At 35.7% G+C, this 22,640-nt stretch overlaps 2 protein-coding genes across 6 annotated transcripts in view; one reads left to right on the plus strand and one right to left on the minus strand.

Moving 5' to 3' along the window:
- CCPG1 (cell cycle progression 1) overlaps positions 1–9,296 on the minus strand; it is a 53,806-nt gene extending 44,510 nt beyond the window's left edge. For 4 of the 5 annotated variants that reach the window (XM_016158192.2, XM_016158203.2, XM_016158198.2 and 1 more), the window contains exon 1: positions 9,159–9,296. The gene's annotated coding sequence lies outside the window, so the exon portion shown is untranslated. Of the gene's footprint in view, positions 1–8,881; positions 8,991–9,158 lie in introns of those variants that run through there. The other variant, XM_016158185.2, reaches the window with a different exon arrangement.
- A 32-nt stretch (positions 9,297–9,328) lies between these two features.
- On the plus strand, positions 9,329–15,236 carry CUNH15orf65 (chromosome unknown C15orf65 homolog). The gene is made up of 2 exons (XM_016158254.2): positions 9,329–9,738; positions 14,742–15,236. Exons 1-2 carry the CDS (start codon positions 9,721–9,723, stop codon positions 15,087–15,089), a joined length of 366 nt encoding a protein of 121 aa, XP_016013740.1. The 5' UTR covers positions 9,329–9,720; the 3' UTR covers positions 15,090–15,236.
- The last annotated feature ends 7,404 nt before the right edge of the window (positions 15,237–22,640 follow it).

Here is a 22,640-nt window from a genome sequence, read left to right on the forward strand (position 1 = left end):
ATCTCCCATCCAAGTACTAACCAGGCCTGACCCTGCATATCTTCCAAGACAGATATCAGACTTGTTCAGGGTGGCAGGGCCAGAGACCACGGACCATGGCTCCACTGGGGCACGAATCCAGAATCTTCTGCTTGTAAATCAGACATGCTAACCATTACACTATGGAACCACGTCCTATAGTATCTATATTTTATATCTTGCTTTTAGATAGCCTTTCCTATTTCCAAGAGTATAAAATTATTCTCATATTTTCTAAAATTTTTTCAGAGTTATGGTTTTTACATTTAGATGTTTTATCCATCTGGACTTTCTCCCCTTTGGTGTGAGGCAGAAATTATCCTGATTATTGAATATCTAAAATGCTACTTTTTGTCATATACGGTCCCATACATTTATGAATCAGTTTCTGTAGATGCCATTCTGTTCCTACAGATCTATATTCCTATACCAAATACAATGTTGTTTTAATTACTGGTTATTCATTACTTTCTATAGTACCATTTTTCAACTTTTTCTTTGGTCCTTCCTTAACCAACCACCTTAAGCACTTACATATAGGCAGATAAAATTGATTGCCGGTTACATACAATACTTGTTTCCTTATTTCCAAGTGCTAGGATATTTTTCTCTTCCCATTCAAAAATTGCCCCTTAACCTTGAGAGTAAGTATTCTGTACAATGAAGTCAAATTCCTTAGGGTGACAATCAAAAGTTGCCACTATCTGGCTCTAATCTAGCTTGTAACTGATTAGCTTTTCTCCTGAACTATCTCACCTGGTCAAAGTAATCTACTTGCCTTGTGTTTTCTGAACACAGAATGGTCAGCCCTACCTACATGCTTTCACTTAATCAAATAACACTTCCTGAAATGCTCTTCTTCCTTTCTTCTGATTTCTGTTTTTGAGGATTAGCCCTCATCCAAGAAGTTTTCATAGGCTGCTGTTTCTGACACACTGATATATATCTCTTTCCCCTGAATCTATAGCATTTGTCTTCTTTTTTTTTTCCAATTAGAGTTGGCATTCAATATTATATCAGTTTCAGATATACAGCATAGTGGTTAGACATTTACATAATTTAGAAAGTGATCCCCTTGATTAGTCTAGTACCCACCTGGCAGTATACATAGTTATTAGAATATTATTGACTATATTCCCTATGCTATATACTTTACATGTCTGTGACTACTTTGTAACTACCAAAGTAGTAATAAGTAAATGCTGGAATAAAATAATATTGAATGCCAATTCTAATTAAAGCCCCACACCTTAACCTTATCCCCCACCTAAACTTTGCTTTGTTGTGATGCCACTTATGCACATTAAAAGTCACTTAAAAAATCATAGCGTATATTTTCTGTAGAGTAATATCTTCATTCTTGGTTCCATTTTATAATTTCTACCTCTACTTTCCCCTCGTTGCATTTTTCTCTTTTACTTTTATTACCTTGTTGCATTTTATCTACCTCTATACTGTTCCAACCCTTCTGGCAACAAGATAAATTCCTTCATTCATATTCATTCAACAAATGTTTATTAAGCACCAACTATATGGCACTGTTTTAAATCCTTTTATTTTAATTATCTTTTAGGGCTCAAAATGAATTTCAAGGATAAGGCAACATGTAAAGTGAGTACGAATAGAAATAAAACATTCGGATGATAAAAGTAGAGAGGGTATTTCAGGCGAAAGGAAGTGCATGTACAAAGGCAACCAAAAACATGGGTGAAGTAAGTCCTCCTCAGTAGCGAGAGTACAGTTTATATTTGCTGCAAATTTTATTTAAATGCACCTGAAATATAGTCTTCCAAACATCAGGGGGGTGGGGTGGATGGTCAACAAATTTTCTACCTTACATTTACCACTTAACTGTTTAACAAAATTTTTAAAAAATTATTCAAATGATTTTAATGACTACATAATACATTATTATATTTATCATAGTTTATTTCCACATTAATGGATGTTTAAGTTGTTGATGGGTTTTCGTCATGATGAAATTTAGATGCAGGAAAAAAGTCATCTAAAACTAAGTAATATTTTTTGTCACTATGCTTTATGGTAATTTGGCACAAAACCACATTTCGAAAAGTATTTTGACATAAATACTTCTGGAGTTAAATGGTGAGAAATGTATCTCTTTCTGGAATTAAGAGGTCTTCAATCCTGTTCATTGTGGGAAGATCCTTCCACTGTATTGTTTTCTTTTTTCCTAATAGTCTTCTGATCTTAAGTGAAGGGTCAGTTTATACTTTTTTTAAATCGTCTACAAAGTCAAACTTATTCCAGTCCCCAAACTCTGGTAATAAATAAACCTAGCTTAGGAGTGCCTGTATCCACTAGGCACAGGCGTTTATGCTGTGCAAAACAAAAGTACTACCCTAGGGAAGTTGATTCCAGGCTTAGTGGCTAAAATAGTTAGGTAAGCCCTTAATTTGAAAAAAAAACTGAGTTAAAATGAGTTTAAAAGATTGAGGCTTTTTAACTGCTACAACAGATAAATCTTGCGACATACTTTCTCCAACCAAAGGACAAACTAAGTTGCTTTCCAAACAACATTCAGAAACAAAAGATTTGATAAACAATTTTGAATGTAGAACTAAGTGCTGACTGCCATCCTGGATACTCAAAACATAGCACAACTGCTTCCTATGGCTGATGTGAAAGGTAGAGCAGAAAGATAATGACCACTTTCATGTAAAATGCTTTTGAGTTAAAAGAAAAAAGCAAATTTCATTGTTCTCCTCACCTGCCTCCTCAAGGGAAAAAGGAATCAATTTTTTGCCAACCTGCATCACTCGGGAATTAAACTTTATTAAACTTCAGAAATGTGGTGTTGCAAAAGACTTTCAGATTGATGCCATCTCGTATGCCTTGGAAGATCAGCATTATTAATATTAGGCTTCATAAAACTTCAAGACTATCTTGTAAAAATATGGCTCAAAGAATGAAAACACGAAAGGGCTCACAGAGAACAAAATTGTTTTATAATCCTGGGATAGAGACAGTCTATTTTTTTTAAGTCATTTTTAAACTTTACACAAAACCTAAAAATCATAAAAAATTTACCATATAAAAATCAAAAAGCTGTTTGCCAAAAGTCACTATAAATAAATACGAATGAAAATATCTGAGACATATAACAGTTTTCAAAGCATTTAAATGTACAAATAAGTCTACAGCCATGTCACTCTGAATGTGTCTGATCTCGGAAGCTAAGCAGGGTTGGGTCTGGTTAGTACTTGGATGGCAGACCACCTCGGAACACCAGGTACTGTAGGTGTTAAAAATAATAATAATAAAAATTTTAAAAATAATAAAACGTACCAATAAACAAGAAAAAAGTTTAAAAACACAATAGAAAATTTAGCAAAGAACATGAGTAAGCAATTACAGAAGACAAAAATGGCTTATAATAGAAAAAGATGCTCAACCTTCTACCGAAAATACAGAGAAAAATAATTTTAATGTCTAACAAAGATTATGCAGTTTAGTAGATTAGATAAAATACAGAAAAATAGGCACTGTAAACATTAGAAATATAGACTATTATCCTTTGAGTAATTTTGTAATAACTACCAAGTTTTATTACGGGCAGATATCCTGTGACCTATCAATTCCATTTCATTGCTATGAATTTATCGACAGAAACACTCACATGAGAATTAAAATATATATACATATATATAAGAATGGCTAATTGAACAATTTTAGAATAAAAAATTAGAGTGTAATATCTACCAAGAGTGAATTTATTAAAATATATAGTATCTATAATTACGGCGGCCATTAAATAAAGTAGATCAACATATCTTGACATAAAAAGATATAATGGACAGAGGTAGTACATATATATAATGGAATATTACTCAGCCATAAAAAGAATGAAATCTTGCCATCTGCAACAACATGGATGGACCTAGAGAGTACTGACTGTGCTGAGTGGAGTAAGTCAGACAAAGACAAATGTCATATGATCTCACTTATATGTGGAATCTAGAGAACAGGATTAACAAGCAACAGAAACCACCTCATAGATATAGAGCATTTTGACGATTGCTGGAGTAGGAGGTGGGGGGATAAGTGAAGGTGGGAGGGGATTAAGAAACACAAACTGGTAGTTACATAATAGTCATGGGGATGTAGAGTACCACATAGGGAATATAGTCAGTAGAATTGTAATAACTATGTATGGTGTCAGATGGGTACTGAATTTATCAGAGTCACTTTGTAAGTTATAAATGTCTAATAACCACACACCGGAAACTAATATAATATTCTATGTCAACTATAATTGAAAAAATAAAAATGTAAAAAATAATAATTAAAAAAATGACCACTTTCTTCAAGACAAGTTAAAGGACTTAAGGGAGTCATATTAAAATGTTTACTATCTGAGGTATCAGAAGGTTACTGTGGAAAAACTGACCCTAGAGAAAAGACAGCATAACTTATGGCTTTGATGAGTCCACAGTGCAGTAATTATGGCATCAAGATGTGGGTTGTATGATTGTCCTGCCTCCTGGTTATATTCATCATGTAAGTGGATGCAAAAATAACATATCCATAGTAAGCAGGCTCTCCTAGTTCTAATGGAGTAGAATTTCATTTAAAATACTGCAATCTATGACAAAAGATAGGTATCTAAAAAAAAATCTTGAACAGGAATAGTAATTTCAGTTTAATCATGCCCAGAAAGAGGCAGCAATACTGTTACATACAACAGAAAAACTTTTTGATCTAGAAAATAAATTCTGCAGGACGTGAGTCAATACACAATTTCTTCACATTTCCTTCTATGATGTAACAGCCCTCAAATTGGGAAACAAAAGCAATTACTGCTATATTTGAAGATAAAAGTATCCCCTTTTCATTCAATCTAAAGATAAAAGTATCCCCCTTTTGCTTCAATCTAAAAGATGTTACACCTTTGATAAAATGTTTGAAATAAAGTGAATAAAAAATATGAATCCAAAATGCTATGAGAAAATTAAGATACCTGTTAGTATGGAAATATTCCTTTCACCAGGTATTCTTATTCTGAGAAAAATCTTGACTTTCTAAAACTACTATATCTTAATTTTGGAAAAACCTGAAAGAGCCAACAAATACATAAACTTGACTCAGCCCTCACCTGGATACCATAAGTACTTGGTACTCTCTTTTTCCCTGTTATGGATAAATAAATAAAACTACTGGGTTCTAGCTCTTTGTTTCCTTCTATTCTCAAAAAAAAAAATTGTTTTCACTTGTTAAAAAATATACGTTCAGCATATAATCTATATTTTAGACATACTTTTCACAAAAAGATAATTCGCCCTAATTTTTTTTTTACAACTGTCTTCAACTTTTTCATTTGGGGAAAAAAAGATGGAAAGATGGAAAGTAGGGATTTTATACATTTTTATTGTTTTCCTTTTTTTAAGTTTGCATACCTCATTACAGAATAGATAATTAAATATCCATCCATTGTTACTTTATAGTAGTAATAGTGGATAGAAACATTAAAGATGTTACTTGAGTTAGCAACTAATCATATAAGCAGCCTTACCAACCCATGATAAATTACATATTTCTTTGCTTTTACTTTCGCTTACTTATATTTACTCTCACAAAGTCCTCAAGACTTTTTTACTTGAATATTCTTTCTATATGCCAACCTAACTTTAAAAGCCAGGGCTGACTTCTCCAGAAGGAGGCGTCTGAACTCTAAGATATTTCTTAAACTGAAAGATCAGTGCTTACACAAGCAATGTATTTCTCAGAAGACTTGTTCATGAAATCAACTTACAGTACCATTTTGAAACTTTAAAAATATCCATCTTCTACTGTTAGGTTAGTCTGATGATCTTCTTTATACTTTAGATGTGGGATTAAAACAAATCAAAAGCAAAATTAAAAGTCCAACCAAAAAAGCACACTGCACTTTCAGGACCTTTAAGGCAGCAACAGAGTGCAAAGTCACAGTCAGGAGAGGGGCCAGGTTTCCTTCAATCAAAAAAAGCCAAAAGCTCTACCAAAGAATCAAATGAAGATCCCATTTGACATTTCTCCATTAGACTGCCCATCAAAAAGTATGTCACTTTTAAGTCATCATACTTCAAATGTATAGTATGTTTTATGTAACTATTACTTAAGCAGGCCAATAATACTTTGCCTGAGTCACTGTCATTTACAAACTGATATCATTTTCACTGATCTTCACACATACCCCATGAAGTAAGGCAACTGGCTATTATTTACAACACAAATGTAAACAACAGAGACTCGGGAATTATACTACTTGCCCTACATAATTAAACATCTTGGCTCTCAATCCAGTGCTCTTTTTACATTCCATCATGCTGGCAACATGAACCAGAAGTAACATATTAGGATAGTGAGTTATGGGTAAATACTAAAGAAAAATTAGATTTTGACTTCCTGTGATGACAGAGGAAAATCTTTTAACTCTCTTTACTCATTTTGTAATACTTCCTTCAGAAAGCCCTATAGGCCTTTATACAGGTTTCCACACATTAAATGCCCTTAAAAAAACTCCTGAAATTTATCAGTTAGCTGCAGTCCTCCCCAGATTACAGGGCTAAATTTCATCTTGGAACTAACATTGAGATTTTTTTCCCAAGTTTATCTGGTACAATATATTGAACATGACCTTAGAAACTAACACATATTTTTTAATTGCTTTAATCTAGTCAAAACTGCAGAACTGCCAGGAAGAAAATTCTTGACAATGTAAGTTATCACTTACGATATGGCAACTTCCTTACCTTAACCACATACAAACACAAAAACAATTCAGCCTCTAGTAGTTCTGCATTGTTAGATGAGTCTGCAATTTCTGTTTTTAAATACCCTGAATTTAACAGGCCTTGCTCCTGTGTCCACTTCTTTATGTATTCAGAAACTGCTACTGTTTTGATCTTAGCAGTTCATACCTAATTTTAAAAAATCTTTATTCGACTTGGATAAGAATACAATTACAAAACCTGGTTAGTCAATCAGACCAAGTTAGTAGTTCAGACATGTTAATTATAAATGTTTCTTATGCCCTGTAAATGGACCCAAATATCTAATAAGATATTGAGTCAACACAGTACACAAAAAAAATACAAAATTAAAAGGTAGAAAATATTGAAAAAATGAAAATTTGGGGAGAGAAGCAAAGCTCCAAGGAAGATAACATGTTCCTCTCTGTATGACAGAACATGGTCCTCTCTGTATGACAGAAAACAAAATGTGGGCTAAATAATCTGCTACTTACCTATCCATATCCAACATATCCATAATAGGAAATAAGCAAAAAAAAAAATCAAATTCAAAATATCAAACATATAAAACAGGACTCAAAGCGGCTCAATGGAAACACGCTTAAAATGCTTAATTTTATAGTTGTTTAACTTCTCTATTTACAAATAATAAAGATTTCGCTATATCCAATATACAGACATTATATACAGATTAACATCCCCACATTGTCACCTGATGAATTTATAGGAATAATCAAGATTGTACTGCTTTAACTGAAGGCTAAGCACTTTTGTCTTTGATTTTACTGTACAAAGTGAAAAAACAGGTCAAAATGAGGTAAGATGTACAGATGCTAAGAATTATCATATGTGGTTTTTGAACTTTCCAGTTCAACTAATAAATTCTTGTCCATTCTTGACAATTAATTTACATCTAAATTGGTTATTCATATAGTTTGTGGACATAGTAAGGGGTTCTGCCTATTTTCCTGTTGTTGCTTATTTGCTTTTTAAAGTAATGTTTAAAGAGTCTTTGTAACTGGAACTGCAGCACCTGTATCTTTTAAATTACGTTTTTTTCCTATGGAAAATTTGGAAAACACCAGCAAGTAAAAAGAAAAAAATCATTTATAGTTTCACCATCTAATAACTTTTATAACTGTGAATATCATTTGAGTCTTGTTTCAAAGTCATATGATTGCTTCTAAGTTCTATAGTCAACAAAATTAGGATTACACTATTTACTAACCTGTTTTAATTTTAAAATTAACATTTTCCGACCATTAAACATTATCTGAGAACGATTTTCAGTACTCTCTTTAATTAGAATCCCTTCCTTAGGGTAAGGGGTTAAAAATGAACTCCCCATTAAAATAATACCCCCACTTCCTCTCGTCCCTTCCTCTTTAGGAACAAAGCTCAGTAAACAGTAAACAATTCATACTAGCGTCCAAGCTGTGATAAATATTCTCGAGAAACCTGGAGCCTAATAAGATTGAAACCTTAAGTCAAAGATATGATGAGCTAACCAGGAGATGTAACTTACTGGAAGACAGAAATCTCCTAAAATTCGCAGTCCTGTAGTTACCTATTCTAGCTACGATAAAACTTCATTCTGTTTTTTAGTAAAGCTAGAATGAGGCAGTGCAAATTTCACCCATTCAATGAAGTACCTTAACTGGCTGAGTTCGTTAAAACTGGCGCTCTCAATGGCAAAGAGTTAGATTCATTAAATAAGGGAAACATGTATCGCGTACAAGGAACTGTATGGACAACTGCTCCAGAGAACTTATCGATCAGGAAAACCGACGCTAAAGGGTGGAGGGGGGGGGGGGAAGAATATTGAAGGGGATTTAGTCAATAGCATATACGAGCAGAATTTTCAGCTGCATTATTTAATATTTCATCTTTCTATTCCTAGCATCACGGGGCTCAAACGTCACCAAAAAAAAAAAAAAAAAAAAAAAAAAAAAAGATGGGCCAGTTGAAAACCCGGCAAGGTGACGCACGTAACATCTTACCATATGGAGTCTCATCATCAGGACCGAGAAGAGTCCCAAGCCAACCCAGTGAAAAAACGAGGGTCCCTCCCCACCCCCGCGGCTGTCAGCTCCCCCACTCCCCTGGCGCACCGCTTTGAGTCTGCATGCGGGGGTCAGAGGCTGCAGGACCACAAGACCGGACACCTCAAGAGCCGACTCCAACCGAGCGGACTGCGGACTCCGGTTGCGAGAGCACCAGTGCAGCCGCACACCTCAGGCGCCGGGAGTCGAGCCTCGGTCCTGGTAGCTTTAGCTCCAGGGGAGACCCCGCGAATGCCTCCGCCAAGCGGCTACGCCGCTAGCAGTCAGGGCCCCGACAGGTGGCCGCGATTCCTCTCCCAGGGTCCAAACCCGTCCAGGGCCGTACCTGAAAGGGTAGGGCTACCTCCGCCCGAATGCACTGACTGTCGCGGTGGCTGTGGTCACAGCACCGAGCGCAGTGACGCCTCTCATAAAAACAACAACCTGCTCGGAGGTGTCTGCAGCCGGTAGGCGGCGGCCTGCGAGACACCGCAGCGCATGCTGGGACTCGTAGTCTCGCCAGCGCTTTATATCTGGCAGCAGCGGAGGAAAGAACTACGACTCCCAAAAAGAAGCGCAGCCTGCCGCCGGAAAGCTGGGCCAGGAGGCCGCGAGCCTCACAACATCCGGGCCCCGGCTCTGGAGAGGCGGAGAAGCACCGCTGCCGGTTGTTATGGAGACGGGCTACTACAACCACTAGAAAGGATTCTCGGTTTCGTCCGGGAGGACTGCTCTCTAGATTATGCGGATTGGTTTATACATATTGATTTAGCTGACGGTTCACCTTCTCTTTGCTGCTTTAATTGGGTGTAGTAAAAAGGCTGCGTATCGTGGGTGCTTGCTGGCCTTCTTGCCATCCGCTGCAGGAAAAGACTGCGTTGGCCGAAAGAATAAAGAAGATACCGAGAATGACCGAGTACGACTGGGTGGGTTTGGGCAGAGGGTTGGGTGCTTTTGAATGCTGGTATTCTTTGCTTTAAATTTGGGGCACCTGTACTCCTATCCCCCATCTCACCCCCCAAAAAACACCACCTTTCTAGGCCACTGGACTACACAGATCCAAATGTACATTATTGCATTAAGCCAGAAATGCCTCTGAATTTATAAAGATGTTTGGAGATTGTATGCAACTCATCCTATTGCAAACTCTGAAATGATGGTTTTGAACAAGAAAAACGTACCTTGTTAATTTGATATTTGTTTACATTGTACCTTGTTCAGAAATGAATACAAGCAAGAAAAAATATACATAGTGCACTTATACCTACTGTTGATGGAAACAGTAGAAAGTTAAGGTTTAATTCTGTCCCACAATTATGACAAAAAGGAAAGTAGTGGGGAAAAAAAAGCCAACAACGATGGTGGGTCTGAGTAGAAACAAAAAGGTGCCTCAAAATTCGACTTCTGGGTTTTATTGCTTTAGATGGGACTATGTTTAACGTCAACTGTGACAACACCAAAAAAGATAAATGATTTTTAATTTTATAATTACAGTTTTGTAATGGACATTTTTATGATCTCAGTGGCGTGCTTTTTATCTATCTTTTTAAAAATATGTGTTTGTACCAAAAGACTTTGAAAAGTCAAAGTGCTCTGGCTTTCTCTAATTCTGGGAGAGCCTAAAATTAAATTAGTAAGAAAGCTAAGACCAAAAAAAGAAAGAAAGAAAGTTAATACTAGCTTTTTGTAGATTTTTGTTCTTTCCAAGGCACTTTCAACATGCTAATTTTAAGACAGTCAATCCAAAAAGAATCATTTACAATTTCATTTAATCTTTTTATCCTTAAGTAAAAACAGTTTCTGACCTCAGGTGTAACTGGTAGGGAATTTTAAATAATCCTTTGTATTGGGCTGTTTGGTTTTTAATTCTATCTAGTTTGAACTCCACATTTTAAGATTATTAGGTTTGAAGAGTGAAACCTAAATAAAGCTGCAGTGAGGGCCTATGGCATAAAGTAAAAGCAATGAGTATTTTGTTTCTAAGTCTACAAACATAACATCATGGAGATCTAAAAAAAATTTAGGTAGATGCATCCAGATGTGTGGTAAAAATTATACCAACGAAGTTTATTAGCTAAGTTGTCTTCTGTTTTGACTAGATTTGGTTCTGTGTATTACTTTTTGCACCAAAGTGGATCAGAATTTTAGAGCCAGTAGAGGGTGATTTGATGAAAGGGAGTCCCTCTGTAGCTAAGGTTGCCCTGGGCAATCTGCCTGGGTGTCTATAAAGTAAACTAGAGTTTGTATTTTTTCCCACAAGTCACTGGCATCCACTTTCCATCTAAGAAGCTTTCCCTGTGCTGAGGAAACCTAGACTTTGAGAAGAGCTAACTGGTTGATATCCCATAGAATTCTAGTGATTTACTACTATCCAGTGTCTGTGCTCTTAACATTTAAAACAAGTTAATAGTGTCAAAAATAATAAATAGCAAGATCTGATGAGTTCTACTTCAAGTTTTGCCAGTTTCCTACAAGATTATGAGCGAAGAACCTACATATTCATTAATGTAAACCCGTAAAAAAGAAATGGCAAAAAATGATACCATTTATATAGCAATTTATCAATTACGTTCAATTTTCTTTCATTTTCTCTCCACAAACGGGAACTATAGCAGATTTTTTTAAAAACCAATTTTACAGATGATACGCAAAGGGGAAATGATGATAAAGGACTGGAACCTAGGTCACAGTTCCTGCCTTGTGCTACTACTCCAAGACTGTACTGATAATCATTCAAATCTCAACAAAGGAAAAGAAAAAGTGGACTAGATACTTCACATTATTTGAACTCAAGCTTTCAAATAAATAGGTTCCTGACACTGGGAAATTTAACTTTGCTGTGACATTAGGTAGAATAACCCAGGAATTCTGGGTGAGCTGGGATACACTAAAAAGGAACCTATTTAATCTCACCCAAATTTGAAACTCAAAAGGGCTTTGTCCTTACTTAAGCTTGATAGAACAGCTCTGTAAACATGTTTACAGATTATGGGCTTGCTAGTTTTAAGGATTTAGAAGTCTTACAGGGTCTCAGCTTCAAGAATGACTATCTGCTATATCTTCATAGAAAAGGAACTTTAATGAATATAAACAATCTTCTACTTGTTCAACCTTAAAAAGTCCATTACAGTATCCTAACAACCATTATTAAGTTATTTAGATTTAATAATATAATTTCTTATCTGGAAGGCCTTAGATCTTAAGTATTATAGAAGTTACCAAACTTTTGTTTTTGTTTTTTTTAACTATCAAAACTTTTTGCCTACATGGACACCACAAAGTTCATTGATTAAAAGCCTTATCACAGGTGCCTTATCATGAATAACTGAAAATCACTTTTTGAATAACTGAAAATCACTTAGTTCCTATTGCTATATTTGGAGAACCTTGATATGGGAGTCCTCAGATGAGTAAACAAAACCATCTAACCAATAACAGAACCCAAAACTGGTCACACCTAATATGTACTTTTATAAATCTTACACCAGAAGGAATACAAATATGAACAAGTTTCCAAATTAGTCTCCTTGTCATGTTCTTACATAATCCATGTAGGTGTCATGGCTTTCTCTCCATATCCCCACATTCCTTAATCTACCTCTCCAAAGGCCTCTAACTCCCCTCCTGATCACCACTAAGCCACATCTTTCATTACGAATGTGTTAGCACAGTACAGCAGGGCCTTGAACAACATCGTTTTGTAATAATGTTAATGAGATGCCCTAGGAACTTAACTTCTGTTTATGTCAATTAGCCTATGATAAAATTGGTTTTACCTTAGTTCCAAGAACTTATCAACAATGTTAAAGGAAGGCTTACTGTGCTCACAGTGTGATCTAGGGACCAATAGCTTGAATTTCACTGGGCCTGCTGTATCTCCTTTCCATCTCCATTCAAGGCCCTGACAGCAGCCCAAGTAGTCATAGTAAAAACTGTTACATCGTGACATGCTTCTTCTTAAAACCCTTCAATAGGTTTCCTTTGCTTTAGGGAAGACCCAGGTTTTTAACATAGTCAAGAAGACCTTCTCTGAAGGATCTGACACCTGCCCCTCTATTATCTCAACTACTTGACTTGCCATACTTTTTTGTTGTCCCTTCCTCTATTTTTTTCTTCCTTGCCTTATAGTCTTAGATTCAATGACATTTAACCAGAATGGCCTTCCTTAGTACCCCCACACTTGATTAGAACCTCCTATATATTTTCATAAATCTTTTTTTTTTCATAGCAGTTACCACAATTACTCTTCAATGCCCTCAAAAGAACAGGATTCCAGAAAAAGTGGAGTGGACAGGGCTAAGTTTTTTGTTTTGTTTTTCTAGCTTTATTGAAATATACTTGATATACACAATTATTTAAGGTGTACAACATGATGATTTGATATATGAATATATTGCGAAATGACTACAATATTGGGTAACACCTCCATCGTCTCATATAGTTACAATTTTTTTTTTTTGGTGAGAATATTTAAGATCTACTTTCTTAGCAACTTTTGAATATGTAATACAGTACTGTTAACTACAGTCACCATGCTGTACATTAGATCACCTGAACTTATAACTGAAAGTTTGTACCCTTTGACCAATATCTTTCCATCCCCCTGCCACCCTCCCATCCCATGGCAACTAACATCCTACTGTTTTAATGCATCTGGCTTTTTTATCTTTCAGATTCCGAATATATGTAAGATCATATAGTATTTCTCTTTCTCTTTCTATTGTGTATTTATACCATATTTTCTTTCTTTATTCATCCATCGATAGACACAGGTTGTTTCTGTGTTTTGGCTATAGTAAATAATGCTGTGATAAACATGGGGATACAGATAGCTCTTTGACATAGTGATTTCTATAAGGAAGCAAAATTTGCTGAAAATATGTCTCTTTGGCATAAGAATTATTTTAGACTGATTTTTTTTTTTTAAGAAACAGCATAGTTTCTTACACCTCCCTCTCCCATAAATGATTCCCCACCCCAACATCTTTTGTCTTTAGCTGGTGATATCATTACTTCAGGTGGTGGCTCCTGCCATTTCAGAGTTGCTCATTTTCCCTTGGTCTCTCACAGGTATACATGTTAACTTTAATTCATTTTTCTCCTGCTAATCTGTCTCATGTCAATTTGATTATTTGACCAATCAGAAGAACCTAGGCGAATAAAGGAAAATTTTTCCTCCCCAACATTCCATTTCCTTTGAATATATGTCCAGGACAGATTGCTGGATCATACGGTAGTTCTCTTTGTAATTTTTTTTTTTTTAAGGAACTTCCATACTGTTTTCCACAGTGGCTGTACCAACTTACATTCCCACCAACAAGGGTTCCCTTTTTTTAACATCCCGGCCAACACTTGTTATCTCTGGACTTTTTGATAACAGCACTTTTAACAGGTGTGAGATGATATCTCATTGTGGTTTGATTTGCATTTCCTTTTTCATGTATCTGTTAGCCATCTGTGTGTATTCTCTGGAAGAATGTCTATTCAGGTCCTCTGCCCATTTGTAAATCAGATTTTTTTTTTCTATTGAGTTGCATGAGTTCCATGTATTTTTTAATATTAACACCTTATCAATTATCTGGGTTACAAACATTTTCTCCCATTCTGTAGGTTGTCTTATTCTGTTGATGTTTCTTTTGCTGAGCGGAAGCTTTTTTGTTTGATGTAGTCTCACTTGTTTATTTTTGCATTTGTTGCTTATGTTTTTGGTGTCATAGCCAAAAAAAAAATGTCACCAAACCAATATCAAGGAGCTTTTTCTATATTTTTTCCTAAGAGTTTTGCAGTTTCAGGTCTTATATTTAAGTCTTTAATTTCAAGTTAATTTTTACAAATAGTGTAAGATAGAGTTTGGGCTAAGTGTAATAGTTTGGGGTTCCCCCCCCCAGAACTTTATAATTGTGAATGATTTGATGTGTTTATATTTTAGGACAAGAAAAATACTTCAGCTTCAAAATCAGACACAGAAATGAAACCTGAAAAACTGCCTCCTTGTGTGAACCCTGGCAATCCTGTGTTTTCATGTATGTTGGACCCAAAGACACTCCATACAGCTACCTCACTGTCAGAACCTAAGATGATTATGTATAAAACCATTTCAAGTAGTTATGGTGAATTTTTACCTATTCCACAGTTTTTTCCCTGCAATTATACTCCAAAGGAGCAAATATTTTCAAGCCATATCAGAGCTACTGGATTTTATCAAAATAACACTCTGAACACTGCACCTGACAGAACCAGAACCCTTGATTTTCCTAACTTTCAACATACTCTATGAAAATATATTCCTTTGTATATTTAAGAGAAAATATACTCAGAAAAAAATGAGTTTTAATTCTATGGCTAGAATACCTGATTTGGAATATAAAAATATTTGAATTAATTGCAAAAAAAAACCTTTAAGAAATAAAGCATTTCAACTAATTAACTGAATGACAATGACTTCTTAAATAAAAATGTGTTCCAAACAGAATAAAAGGTAGAAGAATTTTTGTACATCCTAGCTGTATTTAGTACATGTACTCCAAAAGCTTCGAAAGCTTTTATGATCTCAGTTGTCTGAATATATTTATCATGACAAAGGAACAGAGGCACTCTAAGAAAAAATGGAATTACAGAAAACTCTAACCAGTACTTTCCCACTTTTCAGTTATTTCAAGGAATGGCTTAGAACCTGGGAAAATGTTAGTTCCTGCTGCTAGGCTAGGGGAAGAGAGGACTTATTTTTTATTCATTCATTTAACAAATATTTATTGAACACCTACTTATGGCAGGCACTATACTATGCAAATGGGACACAGAAATAAAATACAGTCTTTTATTATTTCAGTGAACAATATTTTGGGAGAATGAGATTAGCAAATTAATAATATGCAAAAATTTTTACAATGTATTCCAAAGGTCTTTCAGACATAGAGACAGAGTTGCTCAAAATGAGACCAAGGAGATCAGGAGAGGCATTAAGGTAAACTCAAAGCAAAAGAAAGGTCAGTCCAGCAGAAAAAAATACGTATAAAAGTACAAAGATGTGAGAGAATGTGGTATATTTTTATAAATGCAATTAATTTGATACAGGTTTCCCCTGCTATGTGAAAGGACAATGTTCCTATGAAACCTTTCATAAACCAAAATGGCATAAAGCAAAGAGCAACCCCCATTTTTGAAAGTTTGCATTACACCACTTTTATAGAAGACCCACATTAATACCTGTTTACGCTGACCAAATGAAATCCAAAGAGGATTTTTTCTTTTATCAAAAAAGCTGTTGCTGTCATTGTTCCTACTTTTCCCTTTTGGTTTTAGGTTCAGGATATTAAAATCAATTCAAAAGAATAATCTTGTGAGTCACTAGGGCATCAGAAAAGCTTGATCTTCTACTTACCAAAATGACTTGTAGTGAGGAAACAGCTCAAACTGCAGCATCATGAAATTCTTCCAAATACCCTGAATTTGATATTTGGTATTGGAAAGCAAGAAAAAAATCAGTTTTGTTCACTTCCTCTAACACAGCAAAAATCGAGGCTCTGCACAAGATTTCCAGGCAAATACTGCAACAGAAGTTGCGTTTATTAACCATTTTCTTCAAAAAACTGTACAAACCATTTTCCCTTTCACTGTAGGTGCTCGATTTGTGACAAGTGGAGTCAGTTTTTTAATATGTAAAATCTAGATATTAATGTTCATTACTATAGCAGATGGGTAAGCCTTTTTTGTTTTGTTGTTGTTGCTAAAATTCTCAGATAGGATGAATATTTTGGAATCAAGCTACACATATTGTCTGGAATGCTATTATGTAGTCATTCAGCCTTTTAAAATCTAGGGATTATTCTATGTGGTAAGAGCCTGCCTTCTTAGAGCTTAGAATCTAGTAAATTCTAGTAGGGGAAAACAGACCAAAAAACATGTGTAAATGTGTGTGTGTGTGTGTGTGTGTGTGTATGTGTGTAATGTAAATATTTGTAAATATCTATTTGTGTTTACATGTTACACATACATATTATATATCTGTATAGACAAATATTTACAAATAATTATATATGCATGTATATATACATGTAAACATGTCTATGTGTATTTAGGTTACATGTTATATATAGATATAAAAGTACATATAAATATATATATGTTTATATTTATAATATGCCAGGTAATAAGTATTATGGGGGAAAAAGGTAAAAAAGGATTGAGGGAGAGGGAGTGCTGGGGCAAGGAGTTATTTTAGGTAGATTGATCAGGCAAGGTCTCTAATAAGGTGTTATTTGACCACGCCCCTGAATTAAGTGAAGGGACTACCTGGGGGAAATTGGCTATTGTGAGGCAATTAAGTATCAGGTCAGGAGTTCAATGGAGAAGTTCAAATTGAATATAATCATTGTGAACAACATCTACACAAAGATATTTAAAATCATGAGACCAGATAAGTATAAGTAGGAAAGAATCAAGGACTAAGTTCAAGGAAACTCCAACATTTAGAAGTTAGGGGAATGAATGGAATAAACAAATGAGATCAAAGGAGTGATTGATTAGTGAAACAGAAGGGAATTAGAAGACTGTGATGTCAGGAAGCCAAGTAAAGAATTTGTTTCAAAAGGGAATGGCCCAGCTGTGTAAAAGTATCTTGAGAGATAACATATGGACTGAGACCCAGAGGGTTTGATTACACAATGTGTAAGTCATGAGTGACTTCAAAAAGTTTCAGTGAGGTGGTAGAGAGGAAAACTTTATTGGAGTAGGTTTATGAAAGAATGGACGAAGGCGAAATTACTTTTGAGTAGTTTTGCTGTATACTGAACAGAGAAATGGGGCAATAGCTGGAAGTAGATATGGAGCCAAAGGTTATTTTTTTAACTATTGGATTATAGCATATTTTAATTCTGATGAGACCACATTTTGAGAACCACTGACCTATAGTAATCAGTTCTGTAGCTGAAGACAACTACGCAGTAATATTAAATAAGAAATATGGACTTTAAAAAGCTCAAGTGTATAAAATCAAAGATATAGTTAGTCTGAACACAGAATTATTCACCAACTTACAGTATATTCAGAACTGGGATTCAGAAGAGCGACCTAGAAGAAGAATTTGCATATGGACTGTAAAGTATTAAATTCATTATATGTGATATATCCTAAATAAAGCAGTACAGTTTTGGACTATGCCACCCTAAAATGTAAAACAATCAAAAATTTTAAAAATGCTCTGTAATTCTTCTAAAAAGAAAGCTTCCATTTCAGATAACAGTTTGAACAATCTCCTAGAAAATATTTAAAGCCCATTAGATACTCACACACTTTAGGCAAACTTTCCCACCTTTACACAATTATCAGAAGACTTGAAGTTTCACTTCCATTTTTAAAAAGATTTATTTATTATCATTATTACTATTCATGCTTACAGCATCTGGCGTTTCTAGGTGTTCTCCCATCCAAGTACTAACCAGGCCTGACCCTGCTTCACTTAGGCCTGACCCTGCTTAGCTTCTGAGATCAGATATCAGGCTTGTTCAGGGTGGCATGACCATAGACCATGGACTATGGCTCCACTGGGGCATGAACCCAGGACCTTCTGCGTGTAAAGCAGACATGCTAATTGCTACACTATGGAACTATGTTTATCACTTCCATTTCTTGATCCTTCATTACTGGAAATACAGCATGAGCTCCCAGCTTCAACTAAAACTGGAACCTATCTTCCTAAAGTCTGTTTAGTTCCTTTTCTTCTTTTAGTTAAAAACTAAAAGACTATCAGAAATTTATTTTTACCTCATCGAGAATCTAATCTATACATTTGACCAAATAAAGCTGTTTTTTACTATCTATAATGGCTCAAAATTATGAGTTTACTACATACTAGGTACTATACTAAGCAGTTTGTTTTGTTTACTAACTAAAATAAAATAAATAAAAAACATGTTTCTACAGGTCATTAAAAAGGCTAAAATGAAGTATGTTTTAAGGAATGTCAAAAGTAGTCCAAGAAATTTTTTTTTTTTTGAGAGACGTTTATTTGTTAATTTCTTGCATTTAAAGTACTCCTTGATAACATCCTTGGCATGAGACTCTGCCATAGTCCTTCACAATACAACTGCAACCAACCCATTTATGGAGCTTTTCTGTCACTTTTACAGAGGCCTACCCATCCCCCTAGTGTCTTGTTGTCATCAACCTTAATTAGGTAGATTTGGTCTACAGCACAAAGAACCTCCACCAACTTGACACATAGGCTTATCACAGTTGGAAGCAAGTACACAAAGGTGGGCTTGACATTGGTCTAAGGCTTTGGCACCTTTGGGGATTCCACCTGCTAGGCTATTGTGGAGGAAGAGAAACTTTCCTTTATCCTTAAGGTTATTCTGGCTAGTCTAATAATCAAATAGACAGGAGAGAGATTAGTGAGAGAACAACCAAATTTAATATATACATATGTATGGGAACCCTATATACATCAGATGGTCAGAGACCTCACACACAGGAGAGGTTCTCAGATAGAAAGAAAACATGGGTACATAAGACATTCTGAGCTAGGGATGAGGTAAGGTATACCTTGGGGGCTTCAAAGAGTCATTGGAGGCTAAGAACAACAGACATTTAGTAAATAGAAGTTTGCCGTGCCCTATAGATAGGTCAAAAGAGATTATCTTCAACATCTCTTTTTATAGGCATGGCCCTTAATTCGAGTTCTTCCAGGTAGTCAAGGGAGGGGCAGAAGTTTCTCCTGAGCCTGCAGCTGAAGTTGCCCTTTGCTCCAAACAATAGCCATACTACAGAAGCACATCTTTGGGTGACTAGTTCTGAGCCCCAACACACCGTGAATGAGGGCAGTCTTCAGCACCTCTTGTAAAGCAGTATTAGCATTCATGTATCTCTAGCAGCAATGCCTTTCTGGACCATGGAGGTTGATTACAGCAGTGAGGTGGAGAGGGGAGCCCTTGCCTCTAAGCAATTTGGCAGTGGCAGGGAAAGAGGAGTACTACTTAAGAGATTATCTTGAGAGAGATGGTCTTAGTGTCATATGCCTTTAAGACATTTTAGAAAGGAAAATTAGCTTTCAAAAACTGTGGGCAATGGCAAAGAGAAGATGCTAGTAACTTGGTAATGAACTGAAGAATTGTGCTGGCTGGGAAAATTATTGCTTGGCTATCGCCATGGGAACATAACATTCTAACAATAAGCTTTCTGCTTCTGTATCCCCGCTTGCACACCCGACCTATGGGTCGACAGGTAATGAACAGAAAAAAAATACACCTTTGTGTTTAGACAGAATGAAGAATGGGATTTTAGGCTTAAAAACCCTGTACTTCTACATTTCGAGGCTGCTTAACTTGGGGTCTGCCTACCCCTGGCAGACCCAGCTGGCTGAATAAAGAGTGTGTTCCCTATAACTCACTGAGTTCTGGTGGTCTGTGTGTCCTTCAGGGACTGGTGCCTACAACAGAATAAATCTGGTTTTGTCGTTACTACGTGAAAGTTAGTTCTAGTGAGGTACGACTTAAGGCTTGTAAACAAAGGGAATTGCTCTAAACTTTATAGGAAAGAGGAAGATTGCTGTGTAGAATTGGATGCATAATGCCATGAAACATCCTATTCATCAAACTAATTCTCCTTTATTCACATTCCATGTTTGCCAAACAACTTTTGATTTACCATATACATCTGCTTCTAAAGATAAATGAATTGTCATATAACCTATCATCCCCTTGAACATTCTCAATTAATTTCTGATTATGAATTAATAATAAGTAGGCAATCTGTTTTGTTCAGTCTCCTGAGCTTGGTTCATGTGAATATGACCCCTGGAAATGGGTTGGCTCTCAAGGGTACTCTTGATGAGTCTTTGTGAGACTGAGCTAGATAATTTAATAATGTAATGAAACACACCCCTGTTGTCAGGCTTCTTGGGAAATCGCTTACTAACATTTTTGCCAGATGGTACATGTAAAAATCCTTTGCCCTTATTTCCCACATGGATGAGGTTTGTTGGAAAGTACTTGGCTTGTGTGGGGGTTCAGAAGGAGTCACTCCAAGATGTGCCGCTGTTAATGCAGATTGTTTTGAGCTAAGAGCAACTTTAGCTGTGAACTCAAGAGAAACTTCTGCCCTTCCCTTAACTACCTAGAAGAACTTGAATTAAGGGCCTTGCCTATAATATATTATTAGAGATAATCTTTTTTGACCTATCTCTAGGACAGGATAAATGTCTATTTACTAAACATCTATTGTTCTTATCATTCTACAATTACCCTTTGAAGCCCCCAAGGCACCTTACCTGAGAGTGTCTTGTATACCTCAATCCCCCTTTCTCTGAATTTCTCCTGCATATGGGATCTCTGACTCATCTTTGTGGGATTCTTATATATATATATATGTATTAAATTTGGTTATTTTCTCTTGTTAATCTTTCTCATGTCTATTTTATTATCAGACTAGCAAGAACCCTGAGGATAGAAGAAAGTTTCATCCTCCCCCAAACTTGCTAGGGACAAGTGGCCTCTCCTTGACCAAACTCTAAACAAGCTCCTCTGTGCTAACTAGTCTAAAAATAATAAAATTATTTCCTATTGCTATAAAGCATCGATTGCAAAAATGGGCTAACTCGTGAGATCTTTCCTTAGCATGCAATATTTTTATTTAGCTTTGATATTTGTTCATAACCAAATCTGTCAAAAAGCTTTAATAAACATGTATGCTATGTATTTATGTATGGTCACCTAACAGTAGTGGGGGATTAAAGATCTCTCCAGTTTACATCTATGTAAAGGCTGCATTTAGTTCATTATTCACTAGATATTGTAACTGGAAAGCAACTGAGTCCTGGGCTTGTACTTACTGCCTGTGCCGCTCAGCCAATAGATCAACACAAGAGTTGGGATATTGAGAATAAGCGTTTACTGACAGCACTGGAGATCTGAGGAGGCAGCAGGTTAACACCTTCAAAAATTGCATTTTTTTCTCAGTCCAGCTTAGAGTATTTAAGGGAAAAACTGGGCATTATTCCAGGGGCTACGTGGCAGTTCCAAAGGTCTGTTATGCTTTAAGGAGCCATTTTTCCAGCAATGTGGTCCTCCAGTGCCATCAGAAAGAACAAAGATGGGAGTAGTCTGGAAAGAATGCTAGACCAGAAGGATTGTGATCAGTAAGCATAAAAGTTTACCTTACAATCACCACATCGATCCAAAACAAAAGTCTGTCAGAAATCATGAGATTGATTAAAAGAGATAAAATATTTCGAGAATACAAATGAGTACCTGTTGCATTTAAACCAAGACTTTAGAGGATAGGATCAAAAATATTAATAAATAACTATTTAAGACTTTCCCTTTGTGGACCAAAAGAGGTGAGGTTCTATGGAAAGTAAATTCACGGGGTGATCTGAACATAAATTCCTAATGAGGCAGCTCATGGTGGTAGTCATATCCCAGACATATAATTTCTTTAGTAAAAGGTTTACCTTGGACTTAAGCAAGGCCTATCCACTGTGTCTGTACATCTAAGTTAACACACCTTTGAAATAAGCCTTAATCCCCTCAAGAGAGCACACAATCTTGTTAACTAGCCTGTAATGCAATCCCCACCTGGCTTTCTCCCACCTCCTTGTAATCTTCCTTAGTTCCCTCCTTAATTTCAAATGTATATATATATAAAACAAACAAACAAACAAACAAACAAACAAAAACCTGCAAAACTGTTATTCTCTGAAGCATTTGAGATATTGCTCCCTAGCATATGTTGTCAGTTTGGCTCATATAAACTCTTATGATAATTCTCTACAGGTCTGGACATTTCTTACATTGATATCTTTTACCTCCTTGAAGCTAACAGGCAGTCTTTT

This window comes from Rousettus aegyptiacus, unplaced genomic scaffold (assembly GCF_014176215.1).
Source record: "Rousettus aegyptiacus isolate mRouAeg1 unplaced genomic scaffold, mRouAeg1.p scaffold_m13_p_3, whole genome shotgun sequence".
Classification (NCBI taxonomy): domain Eukaryota; kingdom Metazoa; phylum Chordata; class Mammalia; order Chiroptera; family Pteropodidae; genus Rousettus; species Rousettus aegyptiacus.